This window comes from Motacilla alba, chromosome 3 (assembly GCF_015832195.1).
Source record: "Motacilla alba alba isolate MOTALB_02 chromosome 3, Motacilla_alba_V1.0_pri, whole genome shotgun sequence".
Taxonomy (NCBI): Eukaryota; Metazoa; Chordata; class Aves; order Passeriformes; family Motacillidae; genus Motacilla; species Motacilla alba.
The window spans coordinates 109,625,186-109,647,326 of NC_052018.1; the positions used below are offsets into that span (position 1 = coordinate 109,625,186).

Here is a 22,141-nt window from a genome sequence, read left to right on the forward strand (position 1 = left end):
AATTGTTAATTTTCACAGTTCTATTAGAGAATGAGGCGGATGATGCCACTGAGAGTATTTGTGTCAGTCAAGGATTTCACACACAGTTCGTTCCATTCATCATTTTGCAGCACAGTGAGAATTCCTTCTACAACACAGCACTGCCATTAAAAGGTCAAATCATTTTCTGTCTCAAGAATGCAAAGTACCCAGTCTGCCAAACAGTCCTCCCACTGTGAGGACAGGCTGATGTGCTGTCACAGGCAGCTCTGGGAATCTTGGTTCTCTTTGGCTTTTGTCTTGAAGCTGGACTTCCATGAAAGAATTCCTTGTCTGCAGTTCATGGGACAGCATAGGCTGTGTTCACATCCTCACACAACCAATCTCCATTAACTTACAGAAGTAATGACGTTTGGTTTCTCCAGTTCTGCAGGTGAGAGCACTGGATTTATAACTGCTCTTGTTGTTTCCCATGTCTCAAAGGTCATGGCATAACGTGTACTGTGTCATAAACAACCAAGAGATGGGCTTCTACAAGGACTCAAAAGCTGCTGCTTCTGGCATCCCTTACCACAACGAGATCCCCGTCAGCTTGAAGGACGCAGTCTGTGAAGTAGCGGTCGATTACAAAAAGAAGAAGCATGTGTTCAAGCTCAGGTAAACCTGGGGCAGTGTGTGCCCTTGGGGAAAGCCACGGTGGGTGTGTTCACTGGGAAACCCAGCCCAGGAACTGACCATGAATGCCAACTGCAGCACCTGCTTTTCTGAGCAAGCTCTTTCTATCCCTGAGCTGTGGTCTGTTCATCAGAGCGAGCAAGCACAGGACAGTGCCGCAGCAATCAGAGCACTTTCATTTGGGACAAGACCAGATGTGTGTGCCTGCAGCTGGGGGCCTGCATTTCACAGTGCTGGGTTTTCAGCTGCTCCCACTGGAACTGGTGGAGAGCAGTGATTGTGGTTCTGCTCTTTTCCAAATCAAGCCTCTTGTTTAATTTCTTCAGTATGAACTTAGGAGACACTGAACACATCTCACATATTCAGGTCTGGAACATATAGTTACCAGACCATTTCACTCAAAATGTGAAAGACCTGTTGCTTAAAAGTTGAAAAAAGGCTTTTCCTTGAGAAAATCTTTGGTTTACTGAACAATCTTCTAGTGCCAACAGTTAAAAAATATTTATCATTACACAGCTGTGAGGTAATCCTGTTAAATAAGACTTCTTTATGAACTGACTGGGTCATGCATTCCAACACAGGTGTTTTGGGGTTTTTTGGCAGAGCAGGGGTGGTGGTGGTATAATTTTATATTGGTACAGGAATCCTCTAAAGATCAGAGAATCCCTATCTGGGGAAAATTTGCTTTATAGAAAATATATGTGGAAATATATAGCAAATATTTAGGGAAATGTACCTTTCTAGAAGACAGGCCTGCAGCTATGTGATTCATCCTTTAGACTATTTTAAACCTCTCTGAATTGCTAATGGAAGTATATGCTGTTCCAAATCCAAAGCAGAAAAACCAACTGCCCTTTTTAACCAGTGCTCCATCACCTGCATCAGGCCCCTCGGTTACTTGCATCTAGATATTTCCCTTACTCAAGCACTGTTATTTTACTATTTAATCCTTAATTTCATTTCATAAAGAGTTGTTAAAATGCTTGCTTTTTGTTGGGAAAGATGGGGAAACCTGCAGCAGAGCTCCTGCTGCCCCTACCTCCTGCTTGTTCTGGTGATATTCAGTTGGTTTTTTTTCATTTCTTTGCACCATCACATACATTGTTAAATGTATCCCATTTAAACCACCTGAGTAAAATCACAGGAGTCAAACAGAAGGGACACTCTGGCCTTCACTGCGAGGAGAGGCAGCTGCTCATCACTAAAACTCAGACCAGGACCTTGAGGCAGCACCACCATAGCTACAAGAGCAGAGCAGCTGCACAATTTTGCAGGATTTCACAGAAGCCATGAAAACTCCGGGTGCTGCCTGTGACATTTTTCTTCTGAAAGTATAAGTAAACATTGATAATGTGTTTTGCAAAGGAGAAAAGATGTACCTAAAAGAGCAAATAGTGAGCCAGCAGCCACATGGGAACACGAGCACCACCCTGAGCATGTCCAGAGCCCAGAGCTACTACGTGCTACAAGTTGTTGGGGGCATTTGGCACGTGCAGTCCTGTGTGCCTCGGGCTGCTCATGTGCTGGAGCCAAACAAGCAGGAGTTGAAGCACTGTGACCACTACTGAGCTAAATTTGTGATGGTGTTTTCTTTCCAGATTGACCGATGGCAACGAATACCTCTTCCAAGCCAAAGACGATGTAAGTGTGCTTTTCTTTCGGTTTGTTACTGTGCTGTCTGTGCTGCTGTAGCGTGGGGAGAAGCAGCTGCTAAGAGCTGGTGTGCACTCTGTGTGTGGGTGATGCACAGGCCCAGGGCTGCTCAGGTACAGCCTGTAGGAGGTGCCTCTGGAGGTGCACAGCCAGAGGGGATGAGCTGGGGCTGGTTTTCCTTGCATTTCCACCCGTGTCCATTCCCCCTCTGCACTGTCACGGGAGTCAGAGGGGCGTGCTGGTTGTAACAGTTTTGTGCCTTTGGGGCTTCTTGAAGGAGGAGATGAACACGTGGATTCAGGCCATCACATCAGCGATCTCTTCAGACAAAATCGAAGTGTCCCCGACCACCCAGAGCACTCCAGCCTCCAGCCGTGCCCAGACCCTGCCTGCCAGTGTCACAATAACCAGCGAGTCCAGCCCTGGCAAGCGGGAGAAAGACAAAGAGAAAGACAAAGAGAAAAGATTCAGCCTTTTTGGTAAAAAGAAGTGAATTCCATCTCCACACACTGCACTTCTCTGACCGTTCCAGTGGAATTCCAGCATGCGAGCTCAGAACCAATACGTTACTCTCTGTGCCTCATGTTCCTCAATGTGATTGACATTTTTTTATTTATAGAGCGTTTTAAAATAAAAAAAGCCAACAAAAAAAAAAAATCTAAAGTTACAAACGTATGAGGTGCATTGGGCAGCTTCTGTAGGAGAGGGAGGACCAGGTTTTGGGGGTTTGTTTTTGTTTGGTTTTTTTTGTTTGTTTTTTTTTTTAATGAAGTTAATGTAGATTAGATCTTAATATTTAAACTGTTCCTCAATTTTGTGAGGCTGTCTTGGAAAATAACCCACTCCTAGTGCTATTGGTATGCAAGGCAGCGGTGCTTTCGAATCTACTGTGCACATGAGAAACCAATGTACAAATTCTCAAAGGCATTCACTTCCAGTTAAGGTTGTTACGCTGAGTCCTGGCTAGCAGAGCCTTCCCCAGCGATTCTAACAGGAATTCAAATGGTAGTGTGTTCTCTTTGCTGTAACAGAGTGCAGGTATGCGTTGACTCACAGCCCAAGGTTTGTTTAACACCACCCGAAGCGTCCCCGCATCGAGTACGACAGATCAGAATGTTGGTGTTCAAGACGGATTAACAGGCTGGTACAGTTTTAAATAAGCTGTAATTTCAAATTTCTTTCTTTTGTTTTTTTTTTTTTTTTTTTGGCCGAAATACATTATATTGTATGTTTCAGATAATTCTAGTACAAAGTATAATAAGACTAGATGTATAATAAACCCTTTAAAATCATCAATAAGTGTAAAAGTGGAACTGAAGCATTTACTGGAAAAGTAATGTTACTCAAATGGTTACTTGCTTGTCAGCTGCAGCACTGTGTGTTATAATTTTGCTACATTACCTTGCTCTTTGATACATAGTGTGCATTTCTGTCACTGTAACTATTGTAATGAAAAATTTTCATCTTACTGCACAATCAAAAATTACATTTAATAGGAATGAACTTTCAATGACTGGGCCTGTAGTCAAGAGTAGTACTGGAACTGGCTTTCAGTTGTATCGAACTGTACCTCTAGACTTTTACCCTATCTGTTAAATATATGCGATGTCATTAAATGCTTTTAAAACTAAATATGCTGGGTAAGTTTCTTATTTCATTTCTGACAATGTTAAATCATAATTTTGAAAGAGGATCAAAAATAAAGTTATTTTAAAATGTCATCTCTCCTGTGCGCTGAAACTGATGTCTTCAAATGTAACTCCATTCTTTTGTGCAAAAGTTCATTCCGAAATAGTTGTTTTCTCCCCACTTTTCTTTCCCTTCACTTCCCACCTGCCCTCCCTTTTATCCTGCCTCCCAAATTAAGTGCCAAAAATAAAGAGAAAAGGAATGAAATTAATATTTTGAAAAATATTCTGATATAGATACATTTTGTGGGAAGTGAAACAGAGTGGATGGGAGTAAGCACAGCAGAGGCTGGGCAGTGGAGTTCCCTGAACATTTACCCAATGGAGGTGAAGCTCCACATCCCACTTGGCAGCAAAAGGACATCATTTTGAGTAAGCACCAGTCTCCAACTTCCTACCCACCTTTTGCTCAAGTGCTTACATCCTTTCCTTACCTTGGATGCCACCTAGAGAACCATCTAATAGGAGTAGCTCTAAGAAGCTCCAATATGTTTTAAAGTCAATGAAATGTAAGGAGCCTGGGTTTTAATGTATTGTGATTGTTAAAATCCGCTCAAATATTAGTTTTGGTAGAAAGCAGATAAACTGCAAACTCACGTGTTTCCAAGTGACAGTTTCCTGAACATGTGACCAATACAGTGTCTTAAATTATTTTCATGGAGTGTACAGTGTTCTCTGGGTTTTCCTTGTTTGCCAAAGCTTTTGCTTATTAAACAATGGAGTATTCATGTACACAAGTTTTCACTCTGTAATGTTATGTTGTTCGGTCTAATTATTAGTAAAATGTAGGCTAACACTGCTAGTATTGTAAATGCAAAATCTAATACATTAGAAAAAGCTGAAGTTTAGCCTTATTAGAGACTATGAAACCATTTTCTGAGTTTATTAATGCACAGAGATGTTGATGCCTTACATATGTGTCACTTCAACTGAGCTGGTGCACTGAGCAGTCAGGCAGATGGATGTCGACAGCCTGTGGTGTGTGGTTCTGTAGCGATTTGGTTGAACATTGCCTTTAGAGTTGTTTTCTTGTTTGTCTCACTCCTTACTGGAAGCTGTTCCCAAGAATGACTTGAATAAAAATCCTTTCTGCTTAGGGACTGACTGGAAGTTGCTGAGGGGCAGGAGTGAATCCCAGTAAGCCTTGGAGCCTCAGGGAGCAGCTCCCTGCAGACAGAGGTCAGGAGGAGCCTCCCCGGACAGAGCCAAGTCAGAGAAGTCAGGTCAGTGCACACATCTGTGTGCCAGGGCACGAGGGAGAGAAGCGAGGGCATCTCTTGGACCATGTGAAGGGAGGGACTGCTGCTGGAAAATACCAGGGGAAGAGGAAACTGCAAAGGTGGGTGATGGAAATGATGGAAATGGGGCTGAAACTGGAGCAGGCTGTCACTCCCACCGGTGTCACCTGCTCAGAGGAGGCCGTGACACTTCCTGAATTGCACCAGTGACCTTGGCTGGACCGCTGACAGATGGAATGTTCTGTTCCTCCTGGAGCCGCACTGAAGGATGAGGATTTATAGTACAGGGGAACACATTACTGCAGCTGTTTTTTATCTAAGTTGTGATATTTCCTCTGGAGATACTTTGCAGAAGTCATACAGAACCTGAAAATTTGAAAAGAAAATTAATTAAGGCAAACTGCTTCCCAACTGTATGGCTTGTCACTGGTAAGAACAGGAATTGTCCTGTAGTCAGGTCAGTCTCCTTTTTTCCATCTTGGAGGGACCCTCATATCACATTCTAAGTCAGAGGGTCCTTCCCATATCCAGGCAAACTGAGCACAATGTGGGGGAAAAACTCTTTAGCCATCAGAATTTGGTATGTGTTGGTGGGAGGGTTTTCTTTTAGATTAATGCCAATAATCTGTTAATCCATCTGCTCTGCACAGGGAATATGCTCTGTGGTAGGGCTGCCTTTGTATGAGGAAGATGAACGGTAATGGTAAAGGAAAAGAAAGGAATTATCCATCGCTGTCCTGGTGAAATATTGGTTTAGATGTTTTTTTCCCTTCACCATGGTCTCCTTTCTTATGGTTGAGTTCTCAGACTTTAAATGGGTACAGTCTTTCAGAATCTACCTTTGCAATAAATAACTTGCAGGTATGAGAGTTTTGCTACTTTTGGTGGCTGGGGTTTTTGTTGTTATTTTTCGTTTGTTTTGTTTTTTCCTACCTTTGCTAATCACAGGTGGCTGAAGAAATACAAAAACTCAAATCCCGATGAGTGGGAACAAACATTAGTCCTTTTCATTTACAAAACATAACCAGACAATCAGGCTGTGATTAACGTTAAGAATGAAATTAGTGGAAGAAGTGAACCCCTCAGCCCTGTCGGTGGACATGCCACCCCCTCAGCAGGTGGCTGTGGCGTGTCCGGAGCGCCCGGAGCAGGTGCGGTGCTGAGGAAGGCTGGCGAGTGTCTCGGCTGCCGTCCCCGGGCGCCGCACGTGGGCGCATCCGCAGTGTGTCATAATGCAGCACGGCCCGCCCGCAGCCCCGCCGGGGCCGAGCCCGCGGGACAGCCCCGGGACGCGCGGCCAGGGACACCGAACGGGCTGCCTGGCATTCCAACACCTCACGGCATGAAAGGAGAGCGTTTGGTGCGTCGGTGCCTGCCGGATCCTCCCCTGCTCAGCACCACCCCCCAGCTGATCGGCTACAGCGCAGCGTGAATACACGTTTTCCTGTGTCTGAAATATCATTTACTTTACATTCCAAAGTAAGGGATGTCACACAATGCTCTTGCTCTGTTAGATGAGACGCTGGGGTGGCTCATTGCGTTGTAACGGCAAAAAATTATCTGGGCCTAACACGAATTTTGTTACAAGTCTGTTGTTGCTGCCTCTGTTTCTCGTCTCCCACGCCCAGCTGAGACAGAGCTGTCCCTTGCTCACCGAGTGCCGGCATCGCCCATGAGAGGTCACTGTATCCGGGGAGATGCGGAGCTGCGGCGGAGCCGCCGCCACCGGGGCCGCACACCGGGGGTGGCTGGTGCGCTCGAGAGAAGGAAGAGCTCGGATCAAAGTCCTCTTCGCTCAGAAAGTCGGATTTCTAAGGAGTTATGTAAACTCGTGGCAAGATTTAGACATGTCTCAGCTGAATCATCGTAGGAGGGAAGTTGAGTCAAGTATGGCAGCCAGGATACAGAAAGGTGAGGAGCTCCACCATCCTTGCTGTGGCAGGGAAAAAGGAGGTTCTGTGGGAAGATCAAGCTTTCTGCAGTGATTTTAAATCGGTCGCTGAGGCTCCATGAAGATCTGGCAGAAAGGCAGCCCCCAGGCTGGAGGAAGGCCGGCAGTACCCTGTGAGAGAGGGGGTCTGGGAGACCCTGGGCCGCTGTGTCAGAGTGCAGAGGTGTGATGGGTAGGTTTGATCCATCTGCCGTTCCTGGCTGTCCTGCACAGCTCTGGGACAGCAGCAGAACCAATCTGCCATGCCTGGTCAGGACTTTCCCTCCAGGCTGGGAAAGAGCCCAGTCTGCCAGGTCTCTCTGAAATGGGTGTGAGGATAGAAAAAGCTCCATTTTTTCTTTTCTCCTTTTTTCCTAACGCTGTTTCTGGCCAGATCCAAGCATTGCATTACTGCAAATCAGTATTTCTGCCCACATGGAATAAGAGTTTAGAGCCAATCCCCCGTTATGATTTTGTAGTTAAATTGTAAAATCACCGAGAGGCATCAGTCAGGATTGGATTAATGTAATGCCTGGCAACAAATAAACAGAACTAGATCACAGCTCCTGCTTCTGATCCCTCTCCTGATTTATTAGGGATTTTATATAATTTTAAAAAGTATTTGCAGCTCAAATAAGAGGTACCAATTTTGAAATACCAATTAATCTGCCATCTCTGTGCATCTGCTGTACATTCATCCATAAAAATATGAATTGTAAAGGCTATTTTGTGGAGCGGAGATCTAGGACATAAGGCAGATGTTTCTGGGAGGGAAAACCTCAGTGTTCATTGTTAATCACAGCTCTTGGATATGTACAGAGTGGGCAGGATGTATCACAGAGGATTGGAGTTCATTTGAGATGTGGTGCTTTCTGGCATCTTCTGTACAAGGCTTGCTTCAAAGAAACAAACCAAACAGAAAACCAACCAACCAAAGAAACAAAAAAACCCAAAAAACCAACTCTAAAGCCCTCAAAAAACGCAACAGCAGCAGCAAATTGTCCCTCCAGCAGCGTGGTGACTGTCACTCAAGTACTACTCATCCGAGGCTCTACATTAGTTGGTTTTTACATTTCAAATATAAAATAAAAAAGTAGTAAAGTCACAGGATATGTGTTCCCAGCCAATGGGCTCCTTGCCACAATGAGGAGGAAAAATGCTATTGCCAATTTTTATGTCTCTTTTAATTAAGTTCTTCAGTATATTTTAAAATATTCATTTTTACAGTTATGTGAAATTGCAAGTATATTCAGACTACCATTTTTTAAACAGAAATCCCCTTTTTAAACTTGGGTTTCCACTTTGTCTTGGTTTGTGTTGCTCCTTCCATTGTCTTTGTGATGCTGAGGGCTCCAAAACCTGGAATTAACACCCAAAAAACAGCCCTTGAGAGCATCCAGGATATTTATGTTGTGCTGACAGTGAACAGCAGGCTGCAGCATTGAGGAACATTCTCAGCAACATGACAGCTCCTAATAGGTAAGTAATAATGCCATTTTTAAATTGCAAAAAAACCACAAAACCTCATGCTTAAATTAATTGAATTAATTCAACCACCATCAAAAAATTACCAAATTCTTGAGAGTACAAATTATAGAAAAATGAATTAAACTGAACTTGTGTTGCTCCACATTTAAGGTTTTTCTTTGAGGCTTTTATGGGGTGTTCGTTCATGACTTAGTGTACTTAATTGTTAAAATAATGATGATAATAATTTATAAATTTTTTTCCAAAACAGAGGATATAAATTTTCCTACAGGGTTAAATACAAAGTTCAGCTTGACTGTCCTCGCTCACAGAGAAATGACAGCCACGGCAGCAGAGGCTTGAAACTACTTTTTCATTTGCCCTGCTTGGATAGGTGAAGAGCCTATCTGTCATATTGATTAATTTATTATGTAAATTAGATAATTAACAAAAAAAATCATAAAAATAAAGCCATGATCACATGGAAGTTATTCCACTAATACCAGGGCGGGAAAGGATGGGCCGGTATCGATCTCTTCACTCGCGTGACCAGGGCAGGACGCGAGGGAACGGCTGGAGCTGTGTCAGAGCCTTGGGCTGCACATCGGGGAAAGGCTCTTCCCTCATTCCCGCAGAAGGCGCCGGGCACTGCCCAGCCTCCCCAGGGAGCGCCACGGCCCCGAGGCTGCCGGAGCTCCGGGAGCGCTCTCAGGGACGGGGTGGGATTGTTAGGGTGTCCTGAGCAGGGCCAGGAGTTGGACTGGATGATCCTTGTGGATCCCTTCCAGCTCATCATATCCCACGATTCTATGACAAAACAAGGCGCATGCGGTGAGCGGCTGCTGGGAAAGAGTTAAAAAACGTGAGTGCAAATTTGGTTGTATTTTGTGAGATTTTTGAAGACTACCGCACACGGGGAAAGCAGAAAGATGGGGCTTTGTCCCTAAATCCGCGTGTGCCTCGCGGGGCGGGGCAGGGCTGGGCTGTGCCGGCCATCGCTGAGGGCACCGCGGTCCCCTCAGGGCCGGCTCCCCTCAGGGCCGGTTCCCCTCAGGGCCGGCTCCCCTCAGGGCCCCTCAGGGCCGGCTCCCCTCAGGGCCGGCTCCCCTCAGGAGCGAGGGCGGGAAGCGCCGCGCGCCGCCGCCCGCGCGCGCCCCGTGAGGCGGGAAGGCGGCTCCGCCTCAGGGCTGGCGTCGTGAGGGCTGCGGCCGTCCCCCCGCCCGCCCGGGGCCGCGCTCCTGCCGGAGGCGGCTCCCGAGGCGCCGGGGTTCGCATTCCCCCGAGGGCGGGTGTCCCGTGGTCGTGTCCCGGAGTGCTGCCGGCGCTGTGACCCCGTGTGCGAGCGGTGGCGGCACGCCGCTCTTCAGCTCGGTCGGTGTGAGGCGTGTTGTGTGGGAAAAGGTACAGGGGTCGGCAGCCTTGGAATTCCCTCTCCCCGTCCGTCTGGCGCTGTGCGCTGCAAATGGGTTTTTGGTTCTGCTCCTCTGCATCCTCTTCGCTGCGGTTGTGGCCTTCTGGAGTGAGTTTCTGGAGGGCTGGGTTTGGGCTCCTCTGCAGTGATACTGTAAAGCAGTGGATATCTTACCACCAACAACATGCAGCAACCAAGCTCGACAGATAATGCTAATATGAATTCTGCTTTAGGAAAAGCAGAAGGCAAGAGAGAAAATGTATTCCTTATAGTATAATTCCAAGGGATGACAGTGAAAAAAAAAAAAGGAAAAAAAAAAAACAAAACAAAAAACCCCAAACACAAACAAAACCACAGTCCACTCTATCTCGTGGTGACTTGGAGTGTTTTGTGACTGAAAACGGGAAAATAAGATTGCCTTAATTACACAGTTGCTATAGACTCCGAAAGGAGAAAGTTTTCGGTTGCTGGGGGTGAGGAAAGGTGGGGTAATATTCCCATATTAATGCTGGATGTTGTATGTGAGATGAGATTGAAAGAGAGGGTTGGTGTGAGGACTCGGAGCACTGGATCCTGCTGAAAAGCCTCAGAAGTCCCCCAGAGTGGCCACAGCACCCATCCAAGAGCAGCTCCCCCATGCAAGGAGAAATCCCTCATCCAAGCAGAGCTCCCTCATCCAAGGAGAACTCCCTCATCCAAGGAGAACTCCCTCATCCAAGCAGAGCTCCCCCATCCGAGGAGAGCTCCCCTCGCCGAACGAGAGAGCTCCCCATGCAAGCAGAGCTCCCCCGTCCAGGCAGTCCCTTTGCATTTTAAACACAGGCGCACTCTGCGGTTCTAGCGCACGGGCTTTGTGTTTTCTTCTCTTCCAGCCCCGGCCCCGAGGGTAGATATGTTAAAAAGAAGAGCGCCCAGGAAGCTTTGTGCAGGAAGCCAAGAAGGAGCAACACGGGAGACGCAGCGGGCAGACTTTGGCAGGTGGTGCTGGTGACGCACAGAAGTTACTTTGCCTTCGGAAAGGAAAAAAAGCCGGGTCTGCTGCTTATGTAGGTGTGTTTTTGTGCCCCCGAGAAGTTGCCCGGGTCGCGCAGCGGCGGCGGAGCGGCGGCGGCTCGTCCTGGGCAGCGGCGGCAGCACATGATGGTGGCGGCGCGGCGGTAGCGCGGCGGCGGCGGCGGCATCCCGCATCCGCGGATGCACGGCCCATCCCCATCCCCGTCCCCGTCCTCGTCCTCATCCCCGCGCGGAAGGGACACCTGAGGCTTCGGCAGGCGGGCGGGGATCGCCGCCGTTCGCCAGGGGAGAGCGTGCCGGGGGAAGGCGGGCCGGCGCTCGGCTGTGTGTGCCGGTGGGCAGGGGGCTGGTTATCATGGCGGATCGGACGGCTCCGCGCTGCCAGCTCCGGCTGGAGTGGGTGTACGGCTACCGGGGCCACCAGTGCCGCAACAACCTGTACTACACGGCAGGGAAAGAGGTGGTGTACTTCGTGGCTGGAGTCGGCGTGGTTTACAACACCAGGGAGCACAGCCAGAAATTCTTCCTCGGGCACAACGATGATATTATCAGGTAAGGGGGCTGACTTCTCTGGTGGTGGGGTGGGGTGGGGTTTAAAGGGAAGGGAGGAGAATGTAGTGCTGGCAGAATACCCCCTCCTCGCCTCTTACAGCTCGGTTTGTACCTGCCGTTTTAGAGCAGCTCAGATTTGTTAGCAGCAATCTCTGCGAGAGCTGAATCTCTAGATACTGTTGATCATCATTATTATATAGCAAAGCTTGAAAATATTGCAATAACGGAGGGAAGGTTAAGTTTTTCTATTGCACTGCACCAAAAGCAGAGCGCTTCATTTCAGCACTGGAAAGATATCAGTGCAACAGTGCTGCAAAATCGTGGTTCCAATACCTTGATGTTTCCAGAGCTGGGACCCCAGCTCATCAATTCTGACCTCGTACAGAAGGCAGGTGTAGCTCTCCTCGCCCTCAGCAAATCCCAGCACAAGAGTGCCATAAATCTGACATGTAGCTCAAGCTAATCTGGTTTTATATCCATAAAATGTAAATCAAAATCAAGTTCAGCTGTTTGCACTCCAGGCAAAAAATCCCAAGCATGCTGGTGCAAGATGGCCAGGTCTTGCTCCTCATCTGTCCGGTTCATTGTTCCTTTCTCTCAAATTCTGCCTGAGAAGTGGATTTAATTGATGTTTCTGTCCTACAGAAATGCTGGTATTTTTACTGCACCTCACAAAATAAAAATGCAGTTACAGTGCTCAGGGTACTCTTTAAAAAGAAATCTGTCCAGAATACAGAAATTTACATCAGTAAAATTGAAAATTAATGTAGCTACTACTTGATGAGAGAAATCTGAGCCTAGAATATCCTCATGAAGGATGTTGCCTGGTGATGCCACTCCTCTGAGCACAGCTATCTGCTGCCCTCCCTGTTCACCCAGTTCAGCATGAATGAAGCGTTTCCTGGATGATGTGAAACCAGAACAGTCCCAGGTGACTCATGGTGTGGGAGTGCTGTGGAAGCATCTGCTGCAGCCAGAGTTTTGACACTCAGTTTCCAAACCAAGCACAATTGTCACATAATCCTTGTTTGCAGAAAGCCATCCACTTTTCCCAGGAAGAGCTTTTGGCTGCGGTGCATCCTCGTAGCAGCCTTCTCCCCCTCTCCAGGATGCGTTAAAGCAGAAGCATTTCAGCAAGTGCAGTGCCTGTGCATCGAAGTTTATTTTGGTTCCAAAGGTATTATCAGCTCCAAAAGGCTGCTGAAAATAAACACTGGGCTGCTCAGAGAAGAGTCAGTATTTTAGAGACATCTGCAGGATCATGAAATTAAAAGTTTTGCTTGTTGTAGGGACATAAAATTTGATACTCTTTGGTATAGGAAGTGTAATCCATGTAGAGAGTTGTGTACTTCTGGGCTTATGTTTGAATTGTTATTATAACACCTGACAGCACCTCCCTCCCCAAACCAAATGTATTGTACAGCTTCTGTACCCTTTACTTTGAGGCCCGTCATATTAGGAGTCTGCTTTTGGCAGCGTCGTGTTTAGAAGGTACAACTGGGATAGAAAGAGCAAGTGTCTCACATTTGTACTTTGTCACTGCTCCTGCCTGTTGGGCTCTTTAAAGGAAGCCAGAACCATGTGTTCAAATAGTTGTGCCTGAGGCAATTGCTGAATGTCCAGCTCGTGCTTTGGAGAGATGGGGTTTGCTTCTGATCTGCCACACCATCGGAATTCTGGTGGAAAACTCTAGTTTCCACAAAGGATGAAACATCTGGGTCCAGAAGGCACGAGCAGAAGCCAAGCAACAGTTCATGTGAGCTCTTAGGGGCCAAGAACTGTTGCTGTCACCACGAGAGGTTTAAGGAAGGACAGACTGCCCAGAGCGCTGCTGGAATGTTCTGTTGTTTGCACCATGGCATTGGAGGTTGCCTCCTTCACCACTGGTGCCTCCTTCACCACTGGTGCACTGTGCAGTCCCTGCTGGCGTAATATCCCATCACTGTAAGCACTTTAAAGTGGATGATGCCTTGTGTGGTCATTGCTGATATGACTAATAATTGTGGAATTTAAATTCTCACATTTTAAGCTTCACAGCTCTCATCCATTTGAGATGAATGGATGAATGTACTTATCCAATTTTTCTGGGTTTGTTGGGATTTACTTGCTTGAGACCAGCTTCTAAACAGCAGGGTGTGCATTTGCAGTCCAACAGGTGGTAATTTCTGAAGAGGTTTGAAACACTGTTTAAAAAAGAAAACTTGGATTTTGGAAAATACCGTGAATCACTGAGACTGGGAGACCTTCAAGTGGGAAGATCTTCTGCTTCCAAGGACTGCTGTTATCTCCTTCTGTGAATTTTTTTGTGGTTTTGTGAATGCTGTTTTGTTGAAAAAAAAAAAAAAAAAGATGAGAACCCCATGATTCTCAGAAGTAATATTGTGTGTTACCTTGAAGTGTTTATTGAAGTGATGAGAGGGGACATTTGTCCTTGGTGAGAAGGGCAGGTGCGTGTGTTTAGTATGTTCTCCAAGATGAATAGCTCTGTCTCTTGTTTTGCATCAAGATAATGCAGCTGCACATAATTTAGTTTGGGCTAAAGCAGACCAGGAAGTATTGGATTAAATTGTATTGTATCGGAGAAATGCCTTTTTTTTCCAAGATTCCCATTTGAAAGGTGAGTTCTGCCTGTGCGAGAACGGAACGTTCTGCACTCAGCTAATAAGGTCGATGTTCTGAGCAGGAACGAGGGAGCTCGGAATTGTCCTGTTCCCTGTGCAAAGCCACCACCAGGTGCTCTGCTTCCAGCGCCCCCTCCTTTAACTCCAGGAGGAGGTGAGGTCCTGAACCACCGATTTAACCTTGAAGTGAGCCCTGCTTTGCAGAGCAGTTTGTGAGTAGCCTCCAGAGCATTGGCTTTGACAGTAATTGAAAACTTTCAAAAGAACAGGTTTCCTTACTGTAATATTGTGCATTACTTGTAGAACAGTGATCAGTTAGATCAGTCCTTGTTTTTCTCTCAATTAAATCCTGGAGACAGTTCTTTCCTATAATTTTTCTGCAATTTGTGCATGTAAAAGCCACAGCAAACAGCAAAAGTAAGAATATAACCCGTTGAGATACTTCTCACTATCACTTAAAATACAACTGATTTTATCTGTTTCTGCAGAAGTCATTTGTGAACGGAGATTCCTAACCCTGAAAAATTTTTCCTGTGGTGTAGTAACAAAGTTATTTCTCCCTGTTTTCGAGCTCCAAGAATTTCTGCAGCGTTGAACAGTTGTCCTGAGTATGTCTTATTGTTACACACCCTGGTTTCTGGTGGAATCTGATATTTTGCATGTCATGCCCTTACAAAAGCAGCTTTGCATCCTGGCTGCCTCCATGCCGGTCTCTCGGGAGGCAGCGAGCCTGCTCCCTCTCCCAGGTCTCTGTAGCACCTGCAAAGCCCTGCTGTTATCCATGGATTCCAGAGCTGTTGTTTATGTAAGGCTGCTCACAGCGTACCAGCAGTGTGGGATTTATCAGAATATTGCTCTCAGCGTGCTGGGGGTGCTGCTGTGCTGACAGATTGGGATTAAACCGCGGCCGTGCCGGCGGGGATGGGATTTCCTGGGCTGCGGGAGCCACTGGAGGCCTGGCTCGTTCTCCACAAGGGTCGTTTCAGGAGATAGGAGATGTGTCAGGATGTGGATTTCTTGTCTTGCTGCTTTGGGGAAAAAAGGAGTAATATGCTTCAAGCAATGCTGTGTATTGCTGACCACAGTAAATATAAATCTGGAATTTTTGATTTGCAGAGCCATGCAAGTCAAAACCTCAGAGACAGAAGATCTGAATTGTACTTTAACATTCTCTATTTAAAGTTATGCATTATAATATTCTGTTCATAGGCTTATTAAGATACCTAAAATACTTTAAATTTCTGTTCAGTTGCCACCATTTGGAAGGTGACAGCAGGTGTTGGTTGTAGAGTGGTGTTCGGGTTACTGTGGTTATTGTTTGTCATCAGTGCACGGAGCTGCACTGTCTGCAGCTCAGGCTAACCCTGGACTTCAGACACCTGAGGGGACCCCCCAGCACTGCTGAGATTCAGTGACTAAAAGGGAGATTTTAGGAGAGACTTTCAACAACAGACATTCCAGCCCTGTTTCTTTCATGGATGCTACACTGGTGCATCCAGCAAGCCATCCAGACTTAACAGACATGGCACACGTGGAGTGAAGCAGGGTTTTGGGAACTGTTTTGAGGCAGCAAGTTGTTAGATGAGTTTGGTATGAAAGGAATTAGTTCCCCATAAAAACTCCTCTAATCATCTTGTTGCCTCCTTTGCTTTCAGTGCTGGAAAACCTGGGGAAAATGCTGTTTATTCCATGGAGTTCCAGTGGCCTCTTTTGCCTCGACTTGAGTGCTGTGCTGCACTAAGTTTGAAGTCTTTATCAGGGCATGATATCATGCTATAAATTGATTTCTTAAATACCTGTATTAATGCATCAGACGTGTTGGAATATACAGTTGCAGTATCTTATTGAAAGTGATTTAGAAATACTTAGATCAGTTAAAAGTGGAGAGAAACTCAGGAGGCATTTGGCACTATATGTTGATGAGAATGGTCATCATTTAACCACATCCTTTAACCAGAGCAGTCTAAACCTAATTTTTTGATACTGTTTTTTACATTTCCTATGTGTTAGAACTGCAATTTTTAACTTACTTTATTTCAGCTTGATTTCAGATGGCCAGGAGTCATGATGGTCTGGTAGTTAGGTGTAATCACTCTTTACCAGGATGAAAACTCACAGAAAATGTTTTCATATGAGTTAACTTAATTTCAAATTAAAAAAAAAATAAATCTACAGCTCCGAGCACTGGAATGCTGCTGTGTGAAAGCAGGAGGGGATTGGAGGCCTGTAAAAAGGTCTTTCACTGACTTGCCAATTGCTCAGGTTTTTGGGAACCTTGGTAAAGAGCAAAAGGGCCTCCTTTTCTTCCCGCCTGAAGAGTGTTCTTTGGAACATCAGCTTGTTTTCCATGAGGTGCATTTCTACCCCAGGAACATTTAGTTGTCTGCGCTGGCTGTCCAAGAGGCAGGTTGAATTTAAATTCCCCTTCAGAGGTGGTATTTATAAAGGCCTGGGAACAGACCTCTAAAGCTTTAGGGAAGCCTGATCTTAAGGCTGAGTGCATGTTTATGTCAAGCTTCTTTAAGTGTTCCAGCAGCACAGTGAACCTTGGTGTGCTTAACATTATTGCTGGAACTTCTGTGGGTGCTGGCGGTGAAGTTTGTTCTTTCTTCTCTGACAGATGGATGGAAATACACTGAAGTGCTGCTAATTAAAACAGAACATAAAATAAAGGTTACTCTCGGAGTGGTACAGCAACCCTGTTATTCTGGCTGCCTAACACTCCTTGTTGCAAAAGATTTTACTGGATTTTATAGGGAATTTTGAGTGCCTCCATTATTGTAGCAGACTTGAATGTTCAAGGCGTAACCCTACATGAAAATTACTGACTGGCACTGCAGTTTGTATGTAGTCGTACTAATATTGATGTCTCCTCATGAAAATTGGGCATCTACTCATGCCAAAGGTCTGCTTCCTCATCCTCAGAAACTGTTATCCACATGCAGAGATAAATACTGAAAGTATCACTTACTGTGGTAGTAACCTACTGCTTGCAAATATTAATTGCATAATAACAGTTTTGGGCAAGATGAGCTGTACTTTTGAAGAAGAATTTTCTGGGTTATTTTAAAGAGATGTTGTTTATTTTAGAAATCAACTGTAGTACAAAAGACAAAATACACCCTCAGTGGTTTACAGCTCAACCTGCAGATAAGGCTGGGGCCCTTGCTTTCACCCTGACAAGGCAGAGCATGCCTCCTTCTCTGCATGCTAGGAGCTCTTTAACTGGAGGTTAGTCACAGTCAGCTGCTGTCTGACCAGGAAAAGTGTTAAATGGAAATTTCTTTAACTTTTCCCTTCATCTCTCTAGTGTTTGAGCCCTCTTCGTAAGGTCCTTGAAGGACCTTTTGGCTTCTCCCAATGCTGGAATCTATGATGAGGTAAAAGTTGAGCTTTCCGTGTGGCTTCTCTGTGATCAGAGAGAAGATCAGAGATGATACCAACTCTCTGATCAGAGCAGATCAGAGATGATGCCACTGGGACCTGCTCTCTGGCCCTGGTCACACAGGTGCTGAGCAGGTACAAGTGTGGCTGCACTAAAGGAGATTTTAGCACTAGGTCTACAGCAGGTTCCTGATCCCTCTAGGATTCTGAGGGATTCTCATCTGTTTAGAAATTATTTATTTTTAAAAAGTATTGAAATGCTGTTCAATGAAACTGCTTTTTCTTAATGGCTGTAAAACAAGTTTATAATATACAGTTGTGTTCCTGATTCAAGGGTGTAGATGCAGTGATTGTTGCATATGTGCTGGCCTTTTACTTCCGTGGGGGGTTTGTTTGCATTTTTAAAAACATGTGCCGCCTGGGAGTGGCTGCAAGTGTCTGAAAGGATATTATACTGAGTCTTTATGAACGCTGTCTCTAGCTGAAAGAGCCATTTTAAAGCTTTTGCTTGCCAGACTGAAGAGGTTTGTGTGGCTCTGTCTGGGATCTCAAGCTGCTTTAGGATGGGCATCTCTGTGCTGCACTCCTTATAACGCAGTCCCTTCTTCCCAAGAGGGGAATAACGTAACTGCCTTTCCCCAGGGAGCTCTCTGTGCTTTGCTTGGGTGTGTGGCTGTGGCCTTGCAGAGAGCTGTCCCTCTGCTGTCACCTGCCCTGCTTGGGCTGGCTGTGCGCGCCTGAGGCTTGGTTCAGCTGAGGGTCTAACGCAGAGTCAGTGTTTCAGACACGCCCCAGGTTCTGCCTTGGGTGGCCCTTCTTACATTCTAATACCAGAACCAGCTTTTGAAGAATTGCACCCGGGCTATGGGGCTGCAGAAAAGAGAATTTTACAAAAGATACTTGGAACAAGTAACCCACTGAATCCCAGACAGGAATAGGAACAAGTAACCCACTCAAATCCCAGACAGGAATGCTGCTGTATTTTCTTAGCTGCACGTTGGGCTAATGTAACTCTGTGGGTCTGGCAGCTTTGATTAATTGTGGCCATAAGTAATAATTCATTGGGCATTTGCAAAAGATGCACAACAGAGCACCGTGACCTTCCATATGCACTCCCTTCCTCTTCTTTGAGACTTGATGAGACTTTTGATTGTTTAATGTTGTTAAATAATGGTGTTAAAGAAATGCTACTTTCTCCTCTCCTCTCCTCTCCTCTCCTCTCCTCTCCTCTCCTCTCCTCTCCTCTCCTCTCCTCTCCTCTCCTCTCCTCTCCTCTCCTCTCCTCTCCTCTCCTCTCCTCTCCTCTCCTCTCCTCTCCTCTCCTCTCCTCTCCTCTCCTCTCCTCTCCTCTCCTCTCCTCTCCTCTCCTCTCCTCTCCTCTCCTCTCCTCCTTTTATTTCCCACACTGCATCCTTTAATCAGTTGGTTTGTGTATTACAGGTCATGCCATTCAGAATGCATTCAGAATTTTGGGGGCCTTCTTTTGGATATGGGACCCTTTGGAATATAGAGATTGTGATATAATTGTATCACAGATCTCCAAATAAGTATTTCAAATTAATTTCAAATGAAAATTTGACATTTTGTATTGTGGTAGAAAATTTTGGCAAAGAATAAATTGAGACAGCTAATTCCCATTATTTCTCTTCCATTAAGTGGAGGAAGAACACATTTTTTAAAGGAATCTACACTTCTGTTTTAGACTCATCTCTCTTCCATCTTATCTCCTCTCTGGCAAGGACAGTTCAGATTATTAAAAAGTCTAGTTTTATCCTTTTAAGTTATCCTTATGTCCTTTTTAAAATCACTTTTCATGAATTCAGGTCCTCCCTGGCAGAACACTAATAGTTTTGTGAAAAAAGCAATTTTATAAATAATTTCAATCTTAAGAAAATAGATATAAAGTAATTTCTTCCTTTGAAATAGAATTTAGCCAAGAACACCGAGTTTTGAGGGCTTAGTGGTTTTTGTTCATTTTATTTTCATATTTAATTTTCCCATGGCTTCTGTCAGATTTTCAGATGTAAATTTTTTTCTCCTTTAAGGAGACTGATTTCATGGAGAGAGAAATAAAATGCAGCAGGAAAAATACCATTTTAGTTTTGTTTGCAGAAGGAGCAGAGTGCAGACACATAAAGGAGCCCTCACACTAGCTCTTGGCTGCTCCCTTCCCAGGGAGAGCTTGTCCACTGTAATTCTTCCCTTAGGTTTGTACTGAAGAATTAGCTGTGAAATATCTTTTTGTCTTATCTTGCATGGGTGAAAAGAATGAAGGGAAAAGGGCCTTTTGCTCAGGAAAACTGTAAGAGAATAAAAAAGCAAGTAGATATGTGAACTGTTATCAAGGCCATGAGAAGCCTCCTTTAGTGGCTTGTAATTTTTAATGCTGTGAAAGAATTCAGGATCCTCAGTCAGCGATGCAGGGACCTGTTTCTCTGTCCCTGCACACCACCAAGTGTGTTGCTATTTCCCACTCCTGGCTGGCTGCCATGGTGTGGTTCATTCTGGAAGTCTGCCCAGCCGCGCTGAATGCACTCCATTAGCAGATTTTATTGGAGCAGCACCACCCGCATCTTACCCTGGGCTTGTGCTCCGAGGCTGCGCTCAGGCACAGCCTCCAGGGCCACAGGAGCCACCGGCAGAGCCCACCCTCCGTGTGGCAGGGCAGGGGACGCTGCTCTGGGCGCCGAGGGAAGCACAGGGGATGGGGTGAGCAGGGAGGTGCGCTGTATTCTCCACACGAGCCTGGCAGCTGTGGCTGAAGCCTGCTCTCTCTCCTGCTGGGAAGGGGAAGGCAAACCCCCCTGTAACATCCCTGATAGCATAAGCTAGAGAAAAACCCCAAGTATTAACAAATGACAAGCAGTAAACCAGATTATAAATGCCTGAAGCTACATGCTGCCAGGCAGTTACATAATGGCACAAAACTCTTCAGCCTCCACTGCAGCACTGAGCCTAAAATACAGCAAAAAGGGCTCTGATGAGCACAGCTCTCTGAGGTTTCACTGAAAGCACAACTCCAGGTTCCCAGTCTCTGCTCTGAAGAGTTGGCTAAGAAACCAAGAGAAGAAGAGAAATAATAGTAATAGGCAAGAAAAATGAGTCACAGCGCTTACATAAAAACACAGAAAGGCACAATTCCGTGTTTGTTTATATAACTCCTGGTATTAGTCTCACAAAACAGAAGTTTAAAAGGCATTCTTTGGATCATGGTAATCTCTCTTAAATACAGCATGTCATGGATTTTGGTGGTGTCATAACTTCACACCCGCTCTCTCTATTAGTGTCTGTGACTGGCTGCATATCCATTAAAACACAGGTAAAATTAATAACTGGTTGGATAATTAATAATATTAAATTGCATTAAAAGACATGTTTTGAGTAATAGGGAGGGTCCTATATTCTGAGGGTGCCTAGTGCAGCTGCTTCTGTGGAAGGACAGATAGGCTAAAGTGGTTTGTGAGCATCTTTTCAAAATGTCTGATGAGTCTTTCAGCAGAACAGGAAGGTTGGTGAACACTTCCAGTGACTTTGCTTCTTCAGAAATTTAATACCGAAAGTTTTACTTATGGAAAAGATTAACGTGTTAACAACATGGCTTAACTTTCTATCTGAACTTGCTGTATTTACATTTGATAAGAGTTCATTTTGAAGCTACTGTAAGGCAGTCCCATAAACATGACAAGTCACTGTTGAGCTGGGTTTGGATGTGGCCTGTGGCCTTTGAACAGTGTGTCAGGTGTTTGTGTGGCTTCTTCCCACTGTCTGGCTGTGGTGCTCCTTGGGACCTCAAGGTTCAGGACCTGAGCTTATTCCACATGCAAGGGCAGCTTTCCTCAAACCTCTACCCAGTTTGCTGCCTAAAGTAACCCTAGACAGAGGTTCTGAACCTTTTCCCTTCATGTTTTTCCTCAGCTATCCATTTGGTAGCCAGCACAGAAGGGAAGTTATCTGATTCAGAGAACGTGCTAAATTCCCAGACTCTGTCCTCACTTTTTGCTGTTTCTCTTCCCTTTCTGTGGAGTTACCACAGACATAATTTTGCTTTCCAGCCATGGTGATGACTCCGTGGGCACTGCCTTACGAGCGAACATATGAATTGCTCTGTTACACAGATGGATCATTTTAGGAGCTTGGAAGTAAACTAATCTTCCATGTCTAAAATTTCTAGAAAATACTTGAATTGAATTTCCAGGGCTTGTCTGAGTGCTTTGATGGGAGCCAGGGTGTGGATCTCTAACTTTCCAGAGCCTGGTGGATACCCGAGTGTGACTAGGCATGTGAGGAAATCTTAGATCTGCATGGGAGATGGGCGACAGCTATTTATTTCTGTAAAGGCCTATTTTAAGAATATTGTAAATCTGAACAGAGAGTCTTGTTCTCTCAGAGCTGGCCTTATGTGAGATAAAACATGATTTTCCTGTAAGGGAGCTGAGAAAGCAGCATGCATGTGTCTGAATGAGGAATGTTTTGGCACTTGTGTCTACATCAGTATAACCTCACAATTGTATTTTCATCGCCTGCTGGAC

At 45.4% G+C, this 22,141-nt stretch overlaps 2 protein-coding genes across 16 annotated transcripts in view; both read left to right on the top strand.

The window, feature by feature from the left end:
* The window catches only part of SPTBN1 (spectrin beta, non-erythrocytic 1), a 116,203-nt gene extending 112,262 nt beyond the window's left edge, over positions 1-3,941 (top strand). For all 6 annotated transcript variants that reach the window (XM_038130449.1, XM_038130453.1, XM_038130450.1 and 3 more), the window contains 3 exons: positions 463-636; positions 2,253-2,295; positions 2,585-3,941. In XM_038130449.1, coding sequence (XP_037986377.1) covers positions 463-636; positions 2,253-2,295; positions 2,585-2,800 — 433 coding nt within the window. In that variant the 3' untranslated portion in view covers positions 2,801-3,941. The remainder of the gene's footprint in view (positions 1-462; positions 637-2,252; positions 2,296-2,584) is intronic.
* A 6,226-nt stretch (positions 3,942-10,167) lies between these two features.
* EML6 (EMAP like 6) overlaps positions 10,168-22,141 on the top strand; it is an 88,442-nt gene continuing 76,468 nt past the window's right edge. For 4 of the 10 annotated variants that reach the window (XM_038130456.1, XM_038130459.1, XM_038130460.1 and 1 more), the window contains exon 1: positions 10,169-11,607. In XM_038130456.1, the coding sequence (XP_037986384.1) occupies positions 11,411-11,607 (197 nt within the window). In that variant the 5' untranslated portion in view covers positions 10,169-11,410. Of the gene's footprint in view, positions 11,608-22,141 lie in introns of all 10 variants that reach the window. The other 6 variants (XM_038130463.1, XM_038130466.1, XM_038130464.1 and 3 more) reach the window with 2 other exon arrangements.